At 36.3% G+C, this 22,307-nt stretch overlaps 1 protein-coding gene across 2 annotated transcripts in view; it reads left to right on the forward strand.

Annotated features, from left to right (window-relative positions):
* Positions 1 to 22,307, forward strand: part of TBC1D5 (TBC1 domain family member 5) — a 564,828-nt gene that overhangs the window by 438,457 nt on the left and 104,064 nt on the right. For both annotated transcript variants that reach the window (XM_074030923.1, XM_074030922.1), the window contains one exon: positions 20,518 to 20,603. In XM_074030923.1, the coding sequence (XP_073887024.1) occupies positions 20,518 to 20,603 (86 nt within the window). The remainder of the gene's footprint in view (positions 1 to 20,517; positions 20,604 to 22,307) is intronic.

Below are 22,307 nucleotides of genomic sequence, written 5' to 3' on the forward strand. Positions count from 1 at the left end.
CTCCCACACTCACTATTTCTTCCAGTTCTGAATGACCACATTCCTACTAACAAGAAAGTTAATAGGAGCTCTTTGGTCTTCTGTAAGGAACACACAATAATGCATTTCAACTCTATTACCCTTCCAACAGTAGTGTTTACTTCTGACTTCTCATTCTTTCATGGTTGGAATACCGAGTTTGAAAATTGATACACTGTTAATTAGTTTCCCAAGGCTTGCCTACAGGTTTCCAAAGAGTAAAGCCCAATGAGATTGATGGGAGAAATAATAATAATAATAATTACTATTCTATAATGAAGTTGATCTTTGAGGTTTTTTTCTTGAACCATGTGCCACCCATGTGAAAGACAGTAAGAAAAAAGTAATAACAGAAAATGAGAGGAAACCTGTCAAAAGAGCCAGTTCAAAGGATTAGAGTGACAGTGTGAACTGGAGGGGAGGTGAGAAGAAAACAGCATGAGATTTTCATGTGAGAATATGAATATGTGAGACTCACATATTCTCACCTTGAGCAACTTCTTGAGAATAAAATGTGTGTGTCTACTATAATGATCGTTTTGTTTCATTGTTATAGGGTATTAATGAGGTTGACCGACTGCTATAACAAATGAAACCCAGTGTTTCCTTGGCTTAAGGCAGTAGATGTTTAGTTTTCACGTGAGCAAGAATCCATTGTAGTTTGGACTGGGGTGTCTCAGGCTAACACAGTTCTGCAGGTTTCTGCCAGCTCTGTTAACTTCAACTTTGACCTTCCATTGTTGTCCTATACATTGACATTGCCAGCAGGGTGTAAAAATAGCATGGCGGTTCATGCATGGGAGGTTTTATGATCAGGGATGCAGGTGGCATGTGTCACTTTCATTCACATACCATTGGCTAGAACTCAGTCCTATGACTCCACCTAATCACATGAGCCTTTACAAAACATAGTAGAGCTATGTGCACAGAAAGAAGAAGAAGCAGATTTGGTGAGCAGCCAGTCTCTCTCTCTAAAATGGAAAGGTTCTGATTCTTTTACCTCTTGGGCTCATTGAGAGGTCTCTCTCTAAGGGAAAGACTAAAAGTTACAATGGGAAGCTTGTGACCTTCAATCTTACATCCTGAGAAATCTGATTTTGCTAATGCTGTCAGAAAAGCCAAGTCATCTCTCAGACGCAGATCCAAACTGAGCTTGCAAGGCTGATATGTAAAGCCAGCATGTCTCTTTCTCAGTCTGCGGTGGGGCCTAGAGCAGCGACAAGACTGACATCCATCCTCATGTCCCCATGTTGATACCATTCACTTTTGGTGGCAGGCTGTTAGGGTCTAGATGTTTGTGTTTCCCAAAATTCATATGTTGAAATCTTAACTCCCTCAAGATGATGATATTAGGAGGTGGGGCCTTTGTGAGGTAAGTAGGTCATGAGGGCTTTGCCCTCATAGTTGAGATTAGTACCTCTGTAAAAGAAACCCCAGAAAGCTAGCTCACCCCTTCCACCACGTAAGGGAACAGTGAGAAGGCACTGTCTATGAACCAAGGAACCAGCCCTTACCAGACACCAGCTCTGCTGGCACCTTCTTCCTGGAATTGTGAGAAATAAATTTATTCTGTTTATAAGCCACTCAGTTTATGGTATTTTGTTATAACATCCAAACAGACTAAGACACCGACATGGGAGACCACATCATTATCAGATCACTTACAATGAGGAAAAAAACAAGTTATGTACCTCCATATGACCAACATACTGTAAACCTATGTGGAAAACCCAATCAGAATCATAGATGTCCATGGAGTACCTGGTATCAGGTAGATGCAGATGGGAAGGCATATTTAGTGAAACCGGACTCTGAGACTCTAACATACCTACTTCACAGTAAGGGTAGTTTTACTGGGGTCCTGGAAATTACACAGTCCATTGCCCACTAACTCAGGCCATCTCCCACTGGCTCTGCCCATATGTTGACTCTTCTCTGCCTCCTTGGCAGGCCGCTTTTGATTGACATCTTATTTCATTAGATATATATTAAACATGTAAAGGATATAATCAAGTCTTGCTAACCTGGAAACCACCTAGTTATGGGGGGTTTGTTTGTTTGTTTGTTTGTTCGTAGAGACAGAGTCGTACTCTGTGGCCCAGGCTGGAGGGCAGTGGCACAATCATAGTTCAGGGCGACCTTGAATTCCTGGGCTCAAGTGGTCCTCCCCATAAACTCCCGAGTAGCTGGGACTACAGCCACCACACCTGGCTAATTTTTTTTACTCTTTTGTAGAGGCGGGTTCTTGCTTTGTTTCTTAGGCAGGTCTCAAACTGACCTCAGTGATCTTTCTGCCTCAGCCTCCCAAAGTGTTGAGATTACAGGCGTAAACCACCATGCCCAGCTACCCAGATTTTTGAGGAAGGCTTTGTGTACCTTTTCTCAGAGGCAAATAGGGTTAATTTTGGAATTTGACTCATTCACAATTCTTAGATGCACCTCAGATTTACTTCTCATTATTATTAAAATTGGTTTCTGAAGACGCAAATTGGAAATAATTCCCCCCCCCCCCCCCCCCCGCCCCGCTCACCTTGTTAGGGATACTGACACTTTAACATCTTTTTACTGCATGGTTGCTTCAGTAAATTAAGAGTTCAGTTTTCAGGTTATCTCTGCACACTACTAGTTTTCACCTTTTTGACAGCCCCTTCAAGTTTATCTTCAGTAGTGTTTACTGAAAGTGTGTTGCAGATACATGAATTGATAATGCTGAAAGCCCTGTTTCACTAAATCATCAGCCCAAAGTCTGTCCATCATCATGTTAAAAGTTGGAGTTGTTAGTGACTTGATTCTTTCTGGACTTTTCTTGAGGTTCTTATTGCAATATAAGTGCCTTATTCATCAATTCTCTTTTTTCTACAACAACAGCAATAAAAATAGAGAGTATTTCAGATTTATTCTACTGAAAGTGGGTATTGTATGGAGCCTGCATGGTTTGAGCTGCCTTTGAGGAACAGCACCAGGTGGGAAAATTTGCAGAAGGCAGAAAAGTGACAGGAATAGTTGCAGTGACTTTCATAAACCCAAGAAAGAGGTAAACCCTCTTCTTGCCAGCCATTATCTGGAGAAATCCAGCCAGATTTTCTTATAAAGGTTCTAATTGAATGTTTCTATTATATATTCCACTTATAAGAGAATTCACTGATGAGAATGTCAGCTATTAATTTGAGATCAACTACTTAATTTGCTTAATTAATAACATCTTATTTGAGCTCTCTTATTTGAACTTTCTTGTATTTGAGTTCCAGAGACTAACCAGCTGTGTAGTTTCAGTATTTGGAATAGCAGTGAACAAAAACTAAAACAATTCAGCATATATTTACGACATATTCATTCAGAAGGAGTTAACCTCTGATTAAACAAGGAGGAGAGATTTCAGTATCATAGAGGATACACAGTTCGATGCCCTAAAGGATTTCATCAGAGGATTTAATGTGTATTTACCTATGTATATGTTTTTTAAATTAAAATTAGTGTTATTTTTTTTTACCAACTTCTGATGTGGGAAAACAAACAGTGGAATAAAGGTAATATGAGCATTCTGTTTCCTTCTTTGCCTTTTTGTTTCTTTTCTTCTTTCTTCCTTCTTTTTTTTAATTAAATACAGTTTAACTTTGAGATTCTTGAAAACAGAAAACAGTAGATAACTTCGAGGAACTTTTAAGAAAGAGTATCAACAAGGCTTGATGGGTAATTAGCTGTAAACCTGAACAATTTGTTGCATTTCCCAAGTCTCCAACTGTTGATTGAGTTACTGGGAAAATATGCAGATTAGCAATTTCTTTTTTCTTTCTTTCTTTTTTTTTTTTTTTGAGATGGAGTTTCGCTCTTGTCATCCAGGCTAGAGTGCAGTGACACAATCTCAGCTCACTGCAACCTCCACCTCCCAGGTTCAAGCGATTCTCCTGCCTCAGCCTCCCAAGTAGCTGGGATTACAGGCACCTGCCACAATGACTGGCTAATTTTTTTTTTTTTTTGAGACAGAGTCTACTCTGTTGCCTGGGCTGGAGTGCAGTGGCACAATCTCTGCTCACTGCAAGCTCCGCCTCCCAGGTTCACGCCATTCTTCTGCCTCAGCCTCCTGAGTAGCTGGGACTACAGGCACCCGCCCCCACACCCGGCTAATTTTTTCTATTTTTAGTAGAGACAGGGTTTCACCGTGTTGGCCAGGATGGTCTGGATCTCCTGATCTCGTGATCCGCCCACCTCGGCCTCCCAAAGTGCTGGAATTACAGGCATGAGCCACCCTGCTCGGCCAATTTTTGTATTTTTAGTAGAGACAGGGTTTCGCCATGTTGGCCAGACTAGTCTCGAACACCTGACCTCAGGTGATCCACCCATCTCGGTCTCCCAAGCAGATTAGCAAGTTTGCAGAGGGTTGCTGTGTATAAGAATAAGGTTGGATAATGAGTCAATTCTGAGGAGGTTATGGGATCCCCAGGTAGAAATATCCAGAAGGTAATTGAGAATGTGTGCCTAGAGCTCTAAGAAGGGATCCGGACCAGAATTACAGACTTAGGACTCTTTGAGTATGAGTATTAATTATAGTTGAGGGAATGTAAGTGGTCCAGGAATGATATTTTGGGGAAATGAGATGTGAGCTAGGAAGAGAATCATAGGAAATGGTATCAAAGAGATGGTAGGGTCAAGAAGAAGGAGTACATGCAGAAGATTCAGAATGTGGGAAAACAGTAAGAAGACAGAATTATAATTGCCTAAGGGTAGATAATTCTAACAACATAGAAAATGGTGAGTGACAAAGGTTTTTGATAAATCAACAGAGATTTAAAATAAATGAGCCTGTTGAAAGTCGTTCACATATTTAGGGTACACATTGAAGGGGAAATTAAAGTGCTCTTTCAGAATGAAACAGCGACATAAAAAAAAATAAAGGTCAAGCAATAAGATTGTAGAGGGTTTAGAAAAAGGAAGGGAGAAGTGAAAATAGTGAGGACTCTTGGGGTGAAAACAAATGAGCAACATAGTGCTGTTGATAACAAAGGAATGACTATTTTCAAACACACTTTAGCATTTCCCAATCAGATATTTGTTAAAGTAATATGTTCAATTTTTTATTCTTAATTTTGAGAGATGTGGAAAATTATGAAGTATTATTATCAATGTCATATACTTGAAACTTGTATTATTTATTCCATTTTCATGAACCCTTATGGTATGTTTAGCCAGAAGAGGTTCGAAGATAGAACTGGGTTCAGTTCCTGGCTGTTTCCTTACCATCTCATGTAACTTTGGCTAAACTACTAACTATTCCAAACCTCTTTCTTTTTTTTTTTTTTTTAATTTATTTTTTATTATTATTATACTTTAAGTTCTAGGGTACATGTGCATAACGTGCAGGTTTGTTACATATGTATACTTGTGCCATGTTGCCGTGCTGCACCCATCAACTCGTCAGCACCCATCATCTCGTCATTTACATGAGGTATAACTCCCAATGCAATCCCTCTCCCCTCCCCCCTCCCCATGATAGGCCCCGGTGTGTGATGTTCCCCTTCCCGAATCCAAGTGATCTCATTGTTCAGTTCCCACCTATGAGTGAGAACATGCAGTGTTTGGTTTTCTGTTCTTGTGATAGTTTGCTAAGAATGATGGTTTCCAGCTGCATCCATGTCCCTACAAAGGACACAAACTCATCCTTTTTTATGGCTGCATAGTATTCCATGGTGTATATGTGCCACATTTTCTTAATCCAGTCTGCCACTGATGGACATTTGGGTTGATTCCAAGTCTTTGCTATTGTGAATAGTGCAGCAATAAACATACGTGTGCATGTGTCTTTATAGCAGCATGATTTATAATCCTTTGGGTATATACCCAGTAATGGGATGGCTGGGTCATATGGTACATCTAGTTCTAGATCCTTGAGGAATCGCCATACTGTTTTCCATAATGGTTGAACTAGTTTACAATCCCACCAACAGTGTAAAAGTGTTCCTATTTCTCCACATCCTCTCCAGCACCTGTTGTTTCCTGACTTTTTAATGATTGCCATTCTAACTGGTGTGAGATGGTATCTCATTGTGGTTTTGATTTGCATTTCTCTGATGGCCAGTGATGATGAGCATTTTTTCATGTGTCTGTTGGCTGTATGAATGTCTTCTTTTAAGAAACATCTGTTCATATCCTTTGCCCACTTTTTGATGGGGTTGTTTGTTTTTTTCTTGTAAATTTGTTTGAGTTCTTTGTAGGTTCTGGATATTAGCCCTTTGTCAGATGAGTAGATTGCAAAAATTTTCTCCCATTCTGTAGGTTGCCTGTTCACTCTGATGGTAGTTTCTTTTGCTGTGCAGAAGCTCTTTAGTTTAATGAGATCCCATTTGTCAATTTCGGCTTTTGCTGCCGTTGATTTTGGTGTTTTAGACATGAAGTCTTTGCCCATGCCTATGTCCTGAATGGTACTACCTAGGTTTTCCTCTAGGGTTTTTATGGTATTAGGTCTAACATTTAAGTCTCTAATCCATCTTGAATTAATTTTTGTATAAGGAGTAAGGAAAGGATCCAGTTTCAGCTTTCTACTTATGGCTAGCCAATTTTCCCAGCACCATTTATTAAATAGGGAATCTTTTCCCCATTTCTTGTTTCTCTCAGGTTTGTCAAAGATCAGATGGCTGTAGATGTGTGGTATTATTTCTGAGGACTCTGTTCTGTTCCATTGGTCTATATCTCTGTTTTGGTACCAGTACCATGCTGTTTTGGTTACTGTAGCCTTGTAGTATAGTTTGAAGTCAGGTAGCGTGATGCCTCCAGCTTTGTTCTTTTGACTTAGGATTGTCTTGGAGATGCGGGCTCTTTTTTGGTTCCATATGAACTTTAAAGCAGTTTTTTCCAATTCTGTGAAGAAACTTATTGGTAGCTTGCCAAACCTCTTTCTTTACCTATTAAATGGTAGTGAGTTTTTTGGTGAAAAATTTAGGACTGAGATAATATTTGTAAAGGAACTAATGTGATCTGGCACCTACTTGGTAGCAGTAAATAATAACTGATGTTATATGTTTTTTCTATGAGAAGAAGAAGACTACATGGGGTTGACTTCATTTGTGGCATGTTTAAGCTGCGGTTTATTTCATTAAATTTTCTGCTTAATTGATGCCTCATAAATGAGCTAATTCTTTCTTAAACCTTGTCTAAGTTTCCAGTTAAATAAAACAACTCCTAAATAATTTAATAGTACAGTGTATCATTTGTTGATTTTTAAAAAATTGTCTACTGCTTTTTATGTACTTGTACAACAGATAAAGTTTGAAAATTCTAGATATCATTAATCATTAAGTAGTACAGTCTAGAAAAATAAGTCACAGTGTAACAGGCTGATGAGATCGCTAAGAATCACAACAGCAGTAAGTTCATTCTTTCTTCACTAAGCTGCACCTCTCCTCTCCATAACTCTCTCCCAACAACACAAATGTTGTAAATGCCTATTCATCCTTCAGATTACCATTCCATTGTGACTTCTTCTGATGAGGTTCCCTTTATAGGTGATATTTCCCTTTTCTCTAGCTGCCTTTAAGATTTTTCCTTTCACATTGGCCTTGGAAAGTCTAATGACTGTGTGTTGCACATGGTCGTCTTGTATAGTAACCACATGAACTGAATTAAAAACAAAACCATATGATCATCTCAATAGATGCAGAAAAATCTTTTGGTAAAATCCAACATCCTTTCATGATAAAAACCCTCGAGAAGCTAGGCATTGAAGGAACATACCTCAAAATAATGAGTCATCTATGACAAACCCACAGCCAACATCATACTGAACAGGCAAAACCTAGAAGCATTCCCGTTAAGAACTGGAAGTAGACAAGGTTGCCCATTCTTACCACTCCTATTCAACATAGTACTGGAAGTCCTAGCTAAAGCAGTCAGGAAAGAGAATGGAATAAAAGGCTTCCAAGTAGGAAAAGAGGTAGTCAGAGTATCTCTCTGCTCTGGCAATATGGTTCTATACCCAGAAAACCCTTAAAGACTCCACCAAAAGTCTCCTAGACCTGATAAACAACATCAGTAAAGTTTCAGGATACAAAATCCGTGTACAAAGATCAGTAGTATGTCTGTACACCAATTTAAGCTGAGAATGGAATCAAGAATGTAATCTCCTTTACCATAGCCACAAAAAAAAAAAAGTATCTAGGAGTACATCTTACCAAGGAGATGAAAGGTCTCTACAAGGAGAACTACAAAACACTGCTGAAAGAAATCATAGATGACAAAAGCAAATGGAAAAACATTCCAGGCTATGGATTGGAAGAATCAATACCATTAAAATGTCCTACTGCCCAAAGCAATCTACAGATTCAAAACTGCTATTTCTATCAAATTCCCAATTCCATTTTTCACAGAATTAGAAAAAAACTATTCTAAAATTCATATGAAACTGAAAAAGAGCCCAAATAGTCAAAGCAATCCAAACAAAAAGGACAAAGCTGGAGATGCACATTACCTGACTTCAAACTATACTACAAGGCCACAGTAAGCAAAACAGCATAGTACTGGTACAAAAACAAACACATAGACCAATAGAACAGAATAGAGAACTCAGAAATAAGACCACACACCTACAGCCAACTGATATTTGACAAAGCTGACAAAAATAAGCAATGGGGAAAAGACTTTCTGTTCAATAAATGGTGCTGGGAAAACTGGCTAACTATATGCAGAAGAATGAAACTGGACTCCTACTTCTCACCATATACAATTACCTCAAGATAAATCGAAGACTTAAAAGTAAGACCTCAGCCTATAAAAATCCTAGGAAAAAAACTAGGAAATCTTCTTCTGGACATCAGCCTTGGCAGATCATTTATGACTAAGTCCTCAAAAGCAACTGTAACAAAAACTGACAAGTGAGAACTCATTAAACTAAAGCGCTCTGCACAGCAAAAGAAACTATCAACAGAGTAGACAACCTACAGAATGGGAGAAAATATTTGCAAACTTTGCATAATGGGAGAATGCTCACTTACAGTGAAGTAAATGAGCATTCTACTTACTTCGCTGTAAGTCTACTTCTTGTCTGCTTCTGAAGAGCTTAGTCTTCCTGTGCTGACTCCTGTGAGAGGGTTTCCATTGCTGCAGGACTGATAGCAGAGAGATTTGATATCCAAAATGTTTAAGGGACTTAAATCAAGGGGGAAAAAAACACTAAAAAGTAGGCAGAGGATATGAACAGACAGTTCTCAAAAGAAAACATACAGGTGTCCAACAAACAGATGAAAAAATGCTCAACATCACTGATCATCAGAGAGATGCAAATCAAATGTGTAGTGAGATACCATCTTACACCAGTCAGGATGACTATTATTAAAAAGTTGAAAAATAACAAATGTTGGTGAGGCTGCAGAGAAAAGGGAACTCTTATATGTTGATGGGAATGTAAATTAGTTCAGCCACTATGGAAAGCAGTTTGGAGATTTCTCGAACTAAAAATGGAACTACCATTCAACCCAGCAATCCCATTACTGGGTATATGCCCAAAGGAAAATTAATCATTCTAAGTAAAAGATACATACATGCTTATGTTAATTGCAACACTATTCACAACAGCAAATATATGGAATAAACCTAGGAGCCCATCAGTGTTGGACTGGATGAAGAAAATGTGGTACATATACACCATGGAACACTATGCAGCCATAATTCTTAATTAAAAGCCATCATTCTTTTAATGAAACTATGTCCTTTACAGCAACATAGATGTAGCTGGAGGCCATCATCCTAAGTGAGTTAACACAGAAACAAAACAAAATTATCACATGTTCTCGCTTAATAATAGGAGCTATATCTTGGGTTCAACTGACCTAAACCCAGAAACAGGAGACACTAGGGACTCCAGAAGGAAGGAGGGAGGGAGGGGGACAAGACCCATAAAACTTCCGGTTGGGTACTGTGTTCACCATGTGGGTGATGGGATTAATAGAAACCCAAACCTTTGTATGAGGCAATATACCCTTGTAACAAACCTGTACATGTACCCCATGAATCTAAAATAAAAGTTGAAATTTAAAAATAAATAATTCTGGCTGCAAACTAAGAAAGTTCAGCTACCTCTTAAAACAATCAAGTAATCTGTGGACAACTCTATTTACGGTACAGACCATTACAAATTTCTCTGCTATCGACAGTCCCACAGCAATAGAAACCCTCTCAGAGGAATTAGCACAGAAGGAGTAGGCTCTTCAGAAGTAGACAATGTACTTCACTGTTTGTGAGCATTCTCCCTTCATTCTCCCCACTGACCCCTCCTGGACTTCTCATTCATTCAGGTGAGGTACTGGATGCTATCTGGGCCAAAATTTATGCATCTAAATATACCCCAGTCCTAAGTGTTACTCCTATCCAGGGCTGGCTGGCATTCATCTGGTTTTGCAGCTTATAACAGTTACTAAAATGTTGAAGTACTTATATGTAAGTAGGTAAAGAAATTCAGTATCAGAAGAGCTAAATCCTGGTATGGCAGGGGCTTTCCAGGCATTTCTTCCTGGATCCCTATAAGTCCTGATGGTAGCTGCCTATACTAAACCAGTTGTTTTATGTTTTGACTACTACCCCTGAACATATTCATGTAGTAGTAAACGAGTTAATAAACTAGTATGGTAGTATCCATAAGACTAAACCTTCCCAAGAGGAAAGCTGTTCTCCAAAATCATCTTTCAATTTTCTGGAGAAAGGCGTCAAGCCCCTAAATGGTCTCTTGATGGAATTTAAGGGGTCTGATAACTTGGATGGGAAAAATTTACATCTTTATTTTCATTAAGGCCTTATTGAAATTTATATTTTCTTCGAATATGGGTAAAGGCGACAAACTACAGTATTATTAGCAGTATCTGAAACATTGTCACTAATAACAGAGTTTTCATATCAGATTACAGCTCATGAAGGTATCTTGAAATACTATTTACATTCATTACTACTTTAAAATTATAGTAATGATCATACTAGCCACTCTATCTTGTCATATAATCATTAATATAAAAGCACATGTGAGTATATTACAACTTTGTTCAGTATTCTGATTACTATTTTTATTATGTTTTCTTTATTACCCTATATATTTTTATGCATTTTTAAAAATATTATTCCAGAAAGGAGACCAAAATCTTTACCAGAAAGCAGAGGATTCCATAGCATAAAAAATGTTAAGAACACATAGCATAGATATTATGTAAGCAGCATGTAATTGGTTTTCCAATCATTATTATTAAAGTAGTTCGTTTTAAGACTGAGCTGTATCAAAGATCATTGATTAAAAATATTTTACAACACTATCTGCTATTTAGAGAAATTCACATCTAAGATTAGTGTTCTTTTTTAAAATGACACATGGAATCTAGAATAAGGTAGTCCAAAGGCGAAAGTCCATCTACATGGACCCTTCTCCATGGTTTTCTCTGTGGTCTAACTTGACATACTTTCTCCTACATAGATAACTACAACTCAAATCTATGTATTATTTATGTTTGCTTTGTGATTTCTCCCTTCACTTAGAAATTTCAAAGTTCGTATTTCACTTTTTACTAATAAGATTCACAGAAAAATACAGTGGAAGCAAATGACCTTGGTAAAAGTGGGTTTTTACAATAAATGAATTTTTAATTCCAAGATTTTTTTCATTGAAATTACTCCCCCAGTTGCATTAAAAGTGTAGCTGTGCAAAGCTTCCTTTTACCAGGCGTCATTGTTCAGGACCTTAGTTTTTGTTGCCTTGGCAATTCCGAAAGCAGGTGATGAAAGGGAAGAAGACAGGGAAAAGAAGATGGGAGAAAAATTTTCCAGATCAGAATTCTCAGTCCTGTTGGGTCACAGACTTACTCTTGGGGGTTCAAAAATTCTAACATTGTTTTTAAATTGCCTCTATTTTGATGGTTACTTGATTAAACTGTTCTAACATTTCTAAAAATAAAAATTTGCAGTGATAACTTTTATATCAGAATTTACCTCTGTTTCCCAAATTGGGATCTTTAGGAATATTATTTGAGATCACTTTTTCCCTTTTTTTCTTTCATGAAGATTGGGAACCACACTTAGGAACAGACAAATGGATTTCCGTATTTCTTAAAACATTGAAGTAAGTCTCTCCCACCCCCACCATTACTGACATTGAAGAAGGAAAAAGGTGAAGAGTTCAGTACTACTGAAAAGAGCCAACCAGTTATCTAAAAGACATATTTTGAGGCCCAGTATTAGCAACAAAGAAAATTTGTAGACCTAAATTCCTACTTTCCATATATATAAATAACAAACTGGGAGTGGGGGGTATGTGACTCTGGCATCTTCCTGCACGCTAAATTAAAAAATGTAAATACATTAGTAAAAGAAAAAAATTTATTTCTCTTTTGGTGTCTATTTATTGTGTGAAGCTAAAGTCGAGCATAACGCACAGGTGGTTTAAAATGCTTCTCTGCCATCTGAGATCTCGGCTTGCCAGGGTATAGATGGGGATGTCACTTTAGGGAATTGGGCTTATTCAGTATGTAAAATGAGGCTGGCATGGCTTCAGAGGTTTTGTCTGTGTCTTTACCCAATTAACGATGTTTTTGCTTCCTTTTTTTTTAAACTTTTTCTCTTCTAAATTTTCTTTTTTTTGGTTTACTCTATAGATGCATAGATGAGAATTACCTAGATTTTTCTATCAATTGCCCTAAGATTCTTAATACCTAGTTTTCACAATATATTTTTCCCATCAAAATACATAGGAATTATTAGTAAATAAACCAGAACTCATTTTGATCCTGACACTGAAATAATATTTTAGTTACAACCAAGTTACAAATATTTATATTCTTTTTAAATGAAAATCTATATTAATTTGATGGGTGCATTGTATTCTTACATTTTGAATTTTGTGTATTGTTTAAAACAAAAACTAGGTTTTATTTTCCAAATCTGAGGTTTTGTGAATTTATTTTATACTAAGTATATGAAATTAACTCACGGTAAGATTGTTAAAAAAAAAGTTATTTAGATCAGGAAGGTAGGGCTCAATATACTATTATGCATAAATATGTATAGTAAAGTGAGTATTGTCCTTAGTCACATGTGATATAAGAAGAAAATCAACTCTTGGATAAATGAAGAATAAGAAATAAGATACAAAGTCTAGGTTTGATAATATTTAGATAATATTCAGACAATACCCCTTATTGATACAGTGTGCTTATGTATTTTAAAGGGAGTAATTTTGAGAGCATGTGGGATTATGATGTCTGCCTTTTTGATTCCCTGTGTTACTGTATCTATATTTAATGAAAAGGGCAGTAAGTGGCAATAAGAGACAGAAATAGTGAGACCTTTGTGAACCCTCCAGCAATCAGTGAATATCAGACCACAAATTTTTCCAGCTTTAATTACAGGCAAAAGAAAAGACAAAATTAGCATTTTAATATAGAAATATCTTAGGCTTTAGGAGAATTATGATAAATCTAATGTTGCCTAGTGAACCAGAGAGGGAATATTACAACAAACTGTCTCCTTAGGAATATTTGTTTAAATAAAGGCAACAATACTTCATCCTTATCTTTTTTAGATAGTTATCACTATTTCAGGCTGTTCTTTGTTCCAGGTTTAAAATACCTTTAGTTAAAAAAATAAAAAAGTAATTGGCAGTGTTTGTTTTCTATAAAACTATAAGAAGAGAAAAATTCTGTTTGCTTGGCACTAACAAGATAATTATTTTAGGGAGAGTTTTTGCTCTGCAGCTCTAGTTCACGCGTGCCATGGCATCTCTGCACTTGGATGCATTTAGGTTATCTCATTTCAGTTACAGCGTATTAAACTAACTCCTCTTCCATGGCTGAGGTTTGCCCACCTGTCTCCCCTAAAACACCTGCAACATATGTTTGCATAACCCTGTAATGCTTTGCCTTTAGGGTCCTGAGAAATTCCCCCAGAGCTTTTCGCTTATAAACAGCTGAGCAATTCGTTTTTCTAATGACGGTTGCTTTCCCCCCAGCATTGAGGCAATAACATATTCACTAAAATAAGGGTCTCATTTTTCATCAAAGAGGAACGTTCGTCATATTTTTACAGTGCTGTTTCTCCTTCCGAGCTTTATTTTTCCCCTTTTGTAATCTAGCATGCTATAAAAATTAAGGGTTGGTAGCAAGTATTAAGGGAAAGAAAACTAAGTAATTCTTCATTTGTCAAATATTTTCTTTTCTTCATGCCAAACATACATTATACTGTAAATACTTTTTTTCTGTTAAACAAGTACTATAGAACTTTGTCAGTTTAATGTAAAAATTGTGACTCAATAAGCTATAAAAATGATAATAATTTGGACATATTGCAGGAAATCACTTTGATTGTTATATTCTCATATGCTAGCAAACAAATGCTGCCTTAATAGTATGATTTTACACCTTTTTCATATTAGTAAACCTATGTGCTCCTATTCTGAGAAATAAGACAGCCTTTCTCCTCACATGAGATCCAGCATTCATATTTTTTCTATGTGTTTTTGCTTTAAAAAATATAATGCTTGTCAAAATCTATCCTAAATTCATGTATAACTATTTGAAGTATGAAGCATCACTTTTTCCACCTATTTGTTATCATGAATTTCAGGTAGTCAGACTGTCAGATCTGCCCTCTGATTCATGTCTGTCAGTGCTCAGTGGTATCAAAAGGTAATCATGTCATTGAGTTCTTATCAAGTGCCTGGTACTGTGCTGGGAACTTAGTTCTCATTGTGTCAATTAATCCTTTCTGCAGTTTTGCAGATGAGTAAGCTAGAGCTAGGAATGTAACTAACTCCTTACAGTTGCTCCACTGGTAATAGATGGAGCAGGAATCTGAGTACAACCCTCACTGATTCCTGATCCCTTGCATCACCTATCAGGCACCTTGTGCCCGACTCTAGAGCACACGAGTGCTGTTACATTTACCCTAGTGCTTGTGTTTTCAACGTATAACTTCACCTCTACATTAACTCCTACTGGTACTTTAATAAATTAGGACAGGCATCACTGGAATTGATATTCTTTTGCTCTTTTCAGTTCTGCCGATACTTATAAATAGCCAGTCCTTTGAAATATCCTGTGCTGTTCATAGCAAGATGAGACTTCTCCTTCTGTAGTCTCTATTTGATGATTCAAATGGAGATATCACCTTGGAGTGAAGAACAGGAGTTAGGGAATCAGTCCAGAAAGTACTATTTGTAATTACCTTTGTTGGATGAGTTTGATTTCTCCAGACTCAGTACAAGGGAAATATCTACCACCTTATAGTTATGTGTACTTCTTGTAGCATCTAGTATTTAGTTAGGCTTAGTGTGAATTAGCATATAAATATTTTTATACTATCATAACAAAATGAGTTTGAACTTAGAATATTGAAATGTTGCTATAGGGGTAAGAGTGGCAAAGAGGAGGTAGGTCGGCTCATCTACAGACTTCCATGACAGAGTGCAGAGTATGGCCAAGGGGAGTTGTTCACCATCCAAAGTCAAACTCATTCTTGGACAGAATGTTTGTTTTACCTAAAATTATATTAAGGAGCAGTCTACTATCATATAATATATACTTTAGAAGTGAACAAAGTTAACTATAACTTAGATCGATTTCAGTTTTTATCTCTTATTTTGATCGCTGTTGTTTAAGCATTATTGTAAGTCAATTTTGTGATCATGCTAAATTAACAAAAGCATTTTGGAAAGTCAGAAGCATAGCATGAGTTTTGTCTAGTTTTGATTTGTTTTTTGCATATTGTTTCTTCTAGAACACTCGCATCTACCACTGTCAATTCTGCTTCTGTATGTCACTTTGTCCACAAGACTTGAAGATACCTTAAAGTCTTCAGACTTTAAGAATGTGTTCAGCATTCTTCTTATATTGCTATAAAATAAAATGCTGAAGAAAAAGCTTTAAATAGAGCTTCAACAACATTAACAAAGAGTTGAGTAATACTTGGGCAGTTAACAAACTGAAATCTTGTGAAAGACTTACTTCAGGCCCATCCTGGTTGGCCTAGGAAAGGCATGGTAAACCAGGATGAACTGAATTTGAATATGTGATTTTTGCCCTTTTCTTTTTTCTTTCTTTCTTCCTTCCTTTTTAATTTAATTTAATTTTGTTTAATTTTATTTTATTTTTTTTGGAGACAGGGTCTCATTCTGTCGCCCAGGCTGGAGTGCAGTGACACAATCTCAGCTCACTGCAACCTCCTCCCAGGCTCAAGCTGTTTTACCTCAACCTCCCAAGTAGCTGGGACTATAGGTATATGCCACCATAATCGACTGTCTTACTTTTTAAGAGATAGGATCTCGCAGTCACCCAGGTTGGAATACAGTGGCATGATCATAGCTCACTGCGGCCTCAAACTGCATTCAAGTGATCCTCCTGCCTCAGCAGCGTGCACCACCATGCCCAGCTAATTTTTTTTGTTTTTTGTTGAAACTGTGGTCTTGCTATTTTGCCCAGGCTGGTCTCAAACTTCTGGCCTCAAGCAATCCTCCTACCTCGGCCTCCCAAAGTTCTGGGATTACAGGCATGAACCACTGCACCCAGCCTGCATTCATTATGTATAGTTATATAAACTTCCCAGAATATGGAACATAATTGGTATTCCTCTGTACACAGACTAATGTGAGTTAAGATATGATTACCATTTTGCTATCTTCCAAAGGAAAATTCCCCCAAAACAAACACATTTAAAAATATCCATTGTTTTGGAAATGCTCATGATAGTTGAAGTCCTGACTGTGTGAAAATGAGTTTAAAACACAATCATGCACTGCATAATGACGTTTGGGTCAACAGCAGACCACACATATGATAGTGCTCCCATAAGATTATAATACCATGTTTTTACTGTACCTTTTCTTTTAAAATATGTTTAAGTACACAGATACCATTGTGTTGTACCTGTCTACTGTATTCAGTACAGTAACATGCTATACAGGTTTGTAGCCTGGGGTCAATGAGCTATATCATATAACCTAGGTGTGTAATAAGCTATACCATCTAGGTTTTTGTAAAATATATTCTATGATGCTCACACAATGATGAAATCACCTAATGACACATTTCTCAGAACGTATCCCCATCATTAAGCAACACATGACTGTAATTGCCAATTGTTCTAATACAAATGAAGACATAATGTTAAAGTGTTGACATAACATGTTCTACACAATGAGAAATCACAGTTTTCATGGGGTCTGGTCTTTCTTACATATAGAGTTTTACATGTATAGTTCTAGTAGCTCTTATATTTTAGAGAAGATTCCAGAACTTTAAAGATTAGAAATCATCATATTTTTATAAAGTTGTATTTGAAAAAAGAAAAAAAAAACTCCTTTAAGAAGAGCAAGTATTAGCCAAACGTGGTGTCTCACACCTGTAATACCAGCACTTTGGAAGGCTGGGGTGGGTGGATCGTCTGAGCCCAGGAGTTCAAGACTAGCCTGGGCAACATGGCAAAACCCCATCTCTACAAAACAATATAAAAATTAGCTGGGCATGTTGGTGCATGCGTGTAGTCCCAACTACCAGGAGGCTGAGGTGGGAGGATCACTTGAGCCTGGGATGTCAAGGCTTCAGTGAGCCAAGATAGCACTACCGCACTCCAGCCTGGGCAACAGAATGAAACGCTATCTCCCCCCTACCTCCCCCCCACAAAAAAAAGAGGAGCAAGTATCTCTTTTAAAATATTTCAGTTGCATAAAGTGAGAATTCCGCTCATTTAATCTTGTCCCCCTAAGGAAACCATTGATAACATTTTGGTACGTCGCAGTTATCTATCCATTTATCTTCATATGTACATTTATATATGTATTTTTAACAATGATTTGAACCTGTTACCTAGTTTTAATTTGGTTTTGTTTTGGTTGTTATTTGTTGAGATGGTATTCCAAAATTCCTTAACTTTTTAAAACCTTATTTAATAGAGATAAAATTAACTTAATTGAAAGAGAAGAATTATAGGTAAATTGAAGAACTATACTTACTGAATCTTAATGTATAAAAGTATTGGTATCCTTTTTATTGTTCATGTCTTTTTATAGCCATGCAGTGGTGTACAGGTGTTTCAGATGTTTCATTTTATGCCGTCCAGTACAGTAGCCACTTGCCACATGTGGCTGTTTAGCACTTGAAGTGTGGCTAGTCCAAATTGAGATGTGCTGTAAGTATAAAATACACACTGGATTTCAAAGACTTTATACAAAAGAAACAATGTGAAGTATCTCATTAATAACTATATATGTTGATTACATGTTAAAATCATAATATTTTAGATAGACTGAATTAAATAAAATATCACATTTAGTTTCACTTGTTTCCTTTTTATTTTCTTTTTGAAATGTGGCTACTAGAACATTTTAAATTATAGATGAAATTTATATTTGTGACCCACTGTTGGACAGTGTTGGTCTAGATCCATCTATATGTCTGTATACTTATGTTTTAGAAACATCACTGTCTTCCCAACAGAAAAGAATAACTTTCAGCCATAACCTCTGATTTTATTTTCTTAACATTTCAAATGCTGTTTTTCAACATCATCTTTTGATTCTTTTTTTTGTTTCCAGTACAGTGGTACTTTAAACTACCTCTCCCTTTGATAGCAGTAAGTCTCCTAGGAATTTAAATATGCCTCAGTGAAAGCAATACTTGAGCCTCATTTATATGTTCAAGTTAGATCATTATTCCTAATAATGGCTTTAAGTGCTTAGATAGATCAGCACTCTGTGTCTTGAATTGCTTGTCATTTCTTCATAAAGATGTTTCAAGTAATTGCTCCATGTGATCCCTTCTTTCATTATTTTATGGCAAAAAGTAACATAATCCTTTATTAGTTTGTTGGAAGTCAGAAAAAAAGGTTCTTTTTTTATTAGCAAAAACAAAACGTATTTCTAGGTACTAAGAATAAAGAACAAAATTAGTCATGAGGGATAGTCCTGCGAAAGTTAATTTTTAAAATACATCATGAATGCACTGTCAGTCTGCCAGTAGCCTTAACCTCTATTTTATTTTCCCATTATACTTGGGTCCAGGTTGTCATCAGCTACCATGAGAAAACCTATGTAATTCCTAGAGAGAGAAAAAGTTGCACTGTTAGACTTAATAGTATGGTAGTCATGGAAGCATCAGTTATCTTCATCAAGGCAATTCAGATTTGATTATTGTAGAACTGTGTTGAATACCAAACCAGTGGAGTAGTAGCTGGAGCTAAATCAAGGGATTGTCATTTTTGTCAGATGATTAGGGCTGGCTTGGAAGAGATATGAAAGGGTTGAGCTGTGTAAATATTCTCTTTTCAGCAGAAAAAGAAAAGGTCCATCATGGCCATTAAATGCGGCTTGTTAGCTTGATGAATTTCAAACTATTTAACCTTAGCAATTATATCCCCCCGCAACTCCCCCGTGCCTGCATGCAAGTGTATCAGTGTCTTGGAATTATGTCTCCAAGGATTGATATCTAAGCATATTGGTAATTTTCTATTGAGATAATATGCAGCTTTTCCATGTCCACATACGTATCTCAAAGGAAGTGCCTGCTTTTGTTCAAAAACCCAATTATTAACTTGAATTATATGCCCAGGTAAACATGAGAACACATTTATTTATAAGGTTTTAAAAACTTTTTATGGTAAATATATGTAATTTAACATTTTAGAGATTATGGTATTCATTTAAATTATGCTGTAAACATGATTAGTTTTTGTAAAACAGAAGTATATTTGTTTAATTTTCACTTGCCTGTGAGGGACTTGATACATTTAAATAATAGATATGTTTAAATAATAGCAACACATTTAAACAGACACAGTGGACCTAATGATTCAACGACATTTCTGCAATGTTTATAAATAATGCTGCATTCTAGAAAGGGCAGTGTGTTTGCTGCTTTTATGAAAATGTACATCGGTCAATTTGCTTTTGTATTGTAATGGTTATCCTGGTAATATTTGTACTATCTGGCATATTGGCATTTATTAAACTCATAAATAAGGATAGATGACATAGAAATTGCTAACTTTAAAAGAATTGCTGAGTTCTGAAATAACTCATTTTGGAACAAGAAAGTCTCAGTGTGCCATCTAGTGGACACAGTTAGCATTCTAGTCATAAAAAACTAATGATTTTCTCTTCCCCCGAAATGCAGTTACCTTGACACCTTGTGTCTTTCGGTCCCTTGGCATAGTTTGTGGTTGTGTTACATCTCATATAGTTTTTAGATTTTATTATAATTTTATTCATCATATTTTTAGGAAAGTTACATTTGAAAGTTTTATTTTGAAGTCATCAGAAATCTAATGATGAATAAATCTATGTTAACTATGAGAGAGGAAAAAATAATTTTTATGTTTAATCAAAACTAAGGAATAATTTAATGAAAGCAAAACCCAATCACACTAAATTATTAAACTTTATATTATACGTATTCTTTTCTGAAGGAATATTAAAATAATCATTGCTGTCCTCTTATGTTAATGGATTAAATCATTTAACTAGCTTTTTAAAAATGTATTTTTTTGTTTTAGAGAAATCCAAGACCAGTGACTTATCAATTCCATCCAAATTTAGATTACTACAAAGCACGAGGAGCCGACCTCATGAATAAAAGCCGGTAAGTCCCCTTTTTCTGGTGATAGTTATAAATCACAAGGGTAGTCTCAGAGATCATCAGGAACTTTTCCACATTGCTGAAAACAATTTTCCAGATTTTAGCATATCAATGGCTAATGTACATAAGGAATCTTTGTTAAATAAATTACCCAAGTTATTTTAAAGGCATAAGAAAATGCTATATATTGACATCAATGGTAAGATGAAAAATAAATATAAGAGTACTTGTTACAATTTGAAGTTAGGCAACTTCATTTTTCTAACATGAATAAACTTGCATAAATTGTGCCTACTTGTATAATCTCTTTCTAGATTTTTGCTGTTGATTGAAAAGAGGCAGCTTTATAATATATTTTTAAATTATTTCAGTAACAAAATTAAAAATGTGTTTCCCAACTGTCTTTAGAACTACACAATAAGCTTATAAATGCATCTTGTGTGTACGTTTGTGATTGCATACATAGAAATTTTAAGGGTCACTGTAGGAATAAAAAACATTAAAATCCTACTTTTCAAAGAAATTAACATTGGCAGAAAGGGTTGATGAACGGTTTTGTTCTTTCATAATACTACATTGAGATGTCTCAAGAGTTAACTTGTCAAACCAGAACCATTTCAAATTAGAATGTAATTTCAAAGTTTACTCTGAAAGACTAAAATGTTAGTAATGATAAATGCTGCCAAGTTGTCCGAATTTTCTTCCTCAAGCATTTTGCCTATGTGTTAGCTTTTCTTCAGTAGAATTCCAACAGCCTAAATATACATTTATGGAATACATATACACAATGTGTTCTGCTGTTACTGGAGAGTTAAAAATAAGTTATAATTCCTGCTGCATAGGAACTCATATTCTAAGGGATAAGAAGAAGTTTACAACAAAATGGCTAAATTTAAACTTGAAATTTGAACCTTGTCTTAGTGTAATGTTGTTATAAAATTAGCCATCTCTGATTGAAATCTGTTTGCCCCATATATTGATGTACTGTGCAATTATGAGACCAGTTCTGTAGCCCATGAGACTTGTCTGAAGCTCTTTTCTGTTTGTTCATTTCATCTGAATCTTGTTACACAAATAAAAATTTATTCGCTATAGTCAGTTGATCATTCAACACAACTGCCAGATTGGTTATTTTAAACACACGAAATGCCCAGTAAAAACCCAGACCAAAATCCCTGCCTTCAGTAATCTTACACCCTAGTCAATTATATTTCTTCCCATTCTGTCAAATATTTAGTTTTGTTATGTTTAAAAGAACAAAGTATGTTAGTCTTTTTCTTTATACAAGACCTTTTTAGCTGGAATCCTTTGTCTTCCTCTCCCTCCCAACCCCCACAAGATTATTTTTTACACAACAGCCAAGTAAATGTCAATTTATAACAGGTTATATCATACCTCTACATAAACATCTCCAAAGGCTTCCTATTGCCCCTGGCAATCTAGTCTTCTTCCTGAAGCCCTTTCCTATCTCTTTGACCTTATCTCCTTCCACTCTCTCCTCTTCACTCTCATGCTACAGCCACATCAGCCTTCTCTGTTTCTTGCCCTTGCTTAGGACCTTTGCACCTAACTCTTCCCTCCTGCTAGAGCTCTTCTGCCACCCGCATCTTCCCATGCCTCTTCATGATTTAAAGCTCAGCCTAAATGTCATCTCAGAGAGGCCACTCTTAACCTCCTTGCCTGTCTTCACCTCCCCTATTCACTCTA

This window comes from Macaca fascicularis, chromosome 2 (genome assembly GCF_037993035.2).
Source record: "Macaca fascicularis isolate 582-1 chromosome 2, T2T-MFA8v1.1".
Classification (NCBI taxonomy): domain Eukaryota; kingdom Metazoa; phylum Chordata; class Mammalia; order Primates; family Cercopithecidae; genus Macaca; species Macaca fascicularis.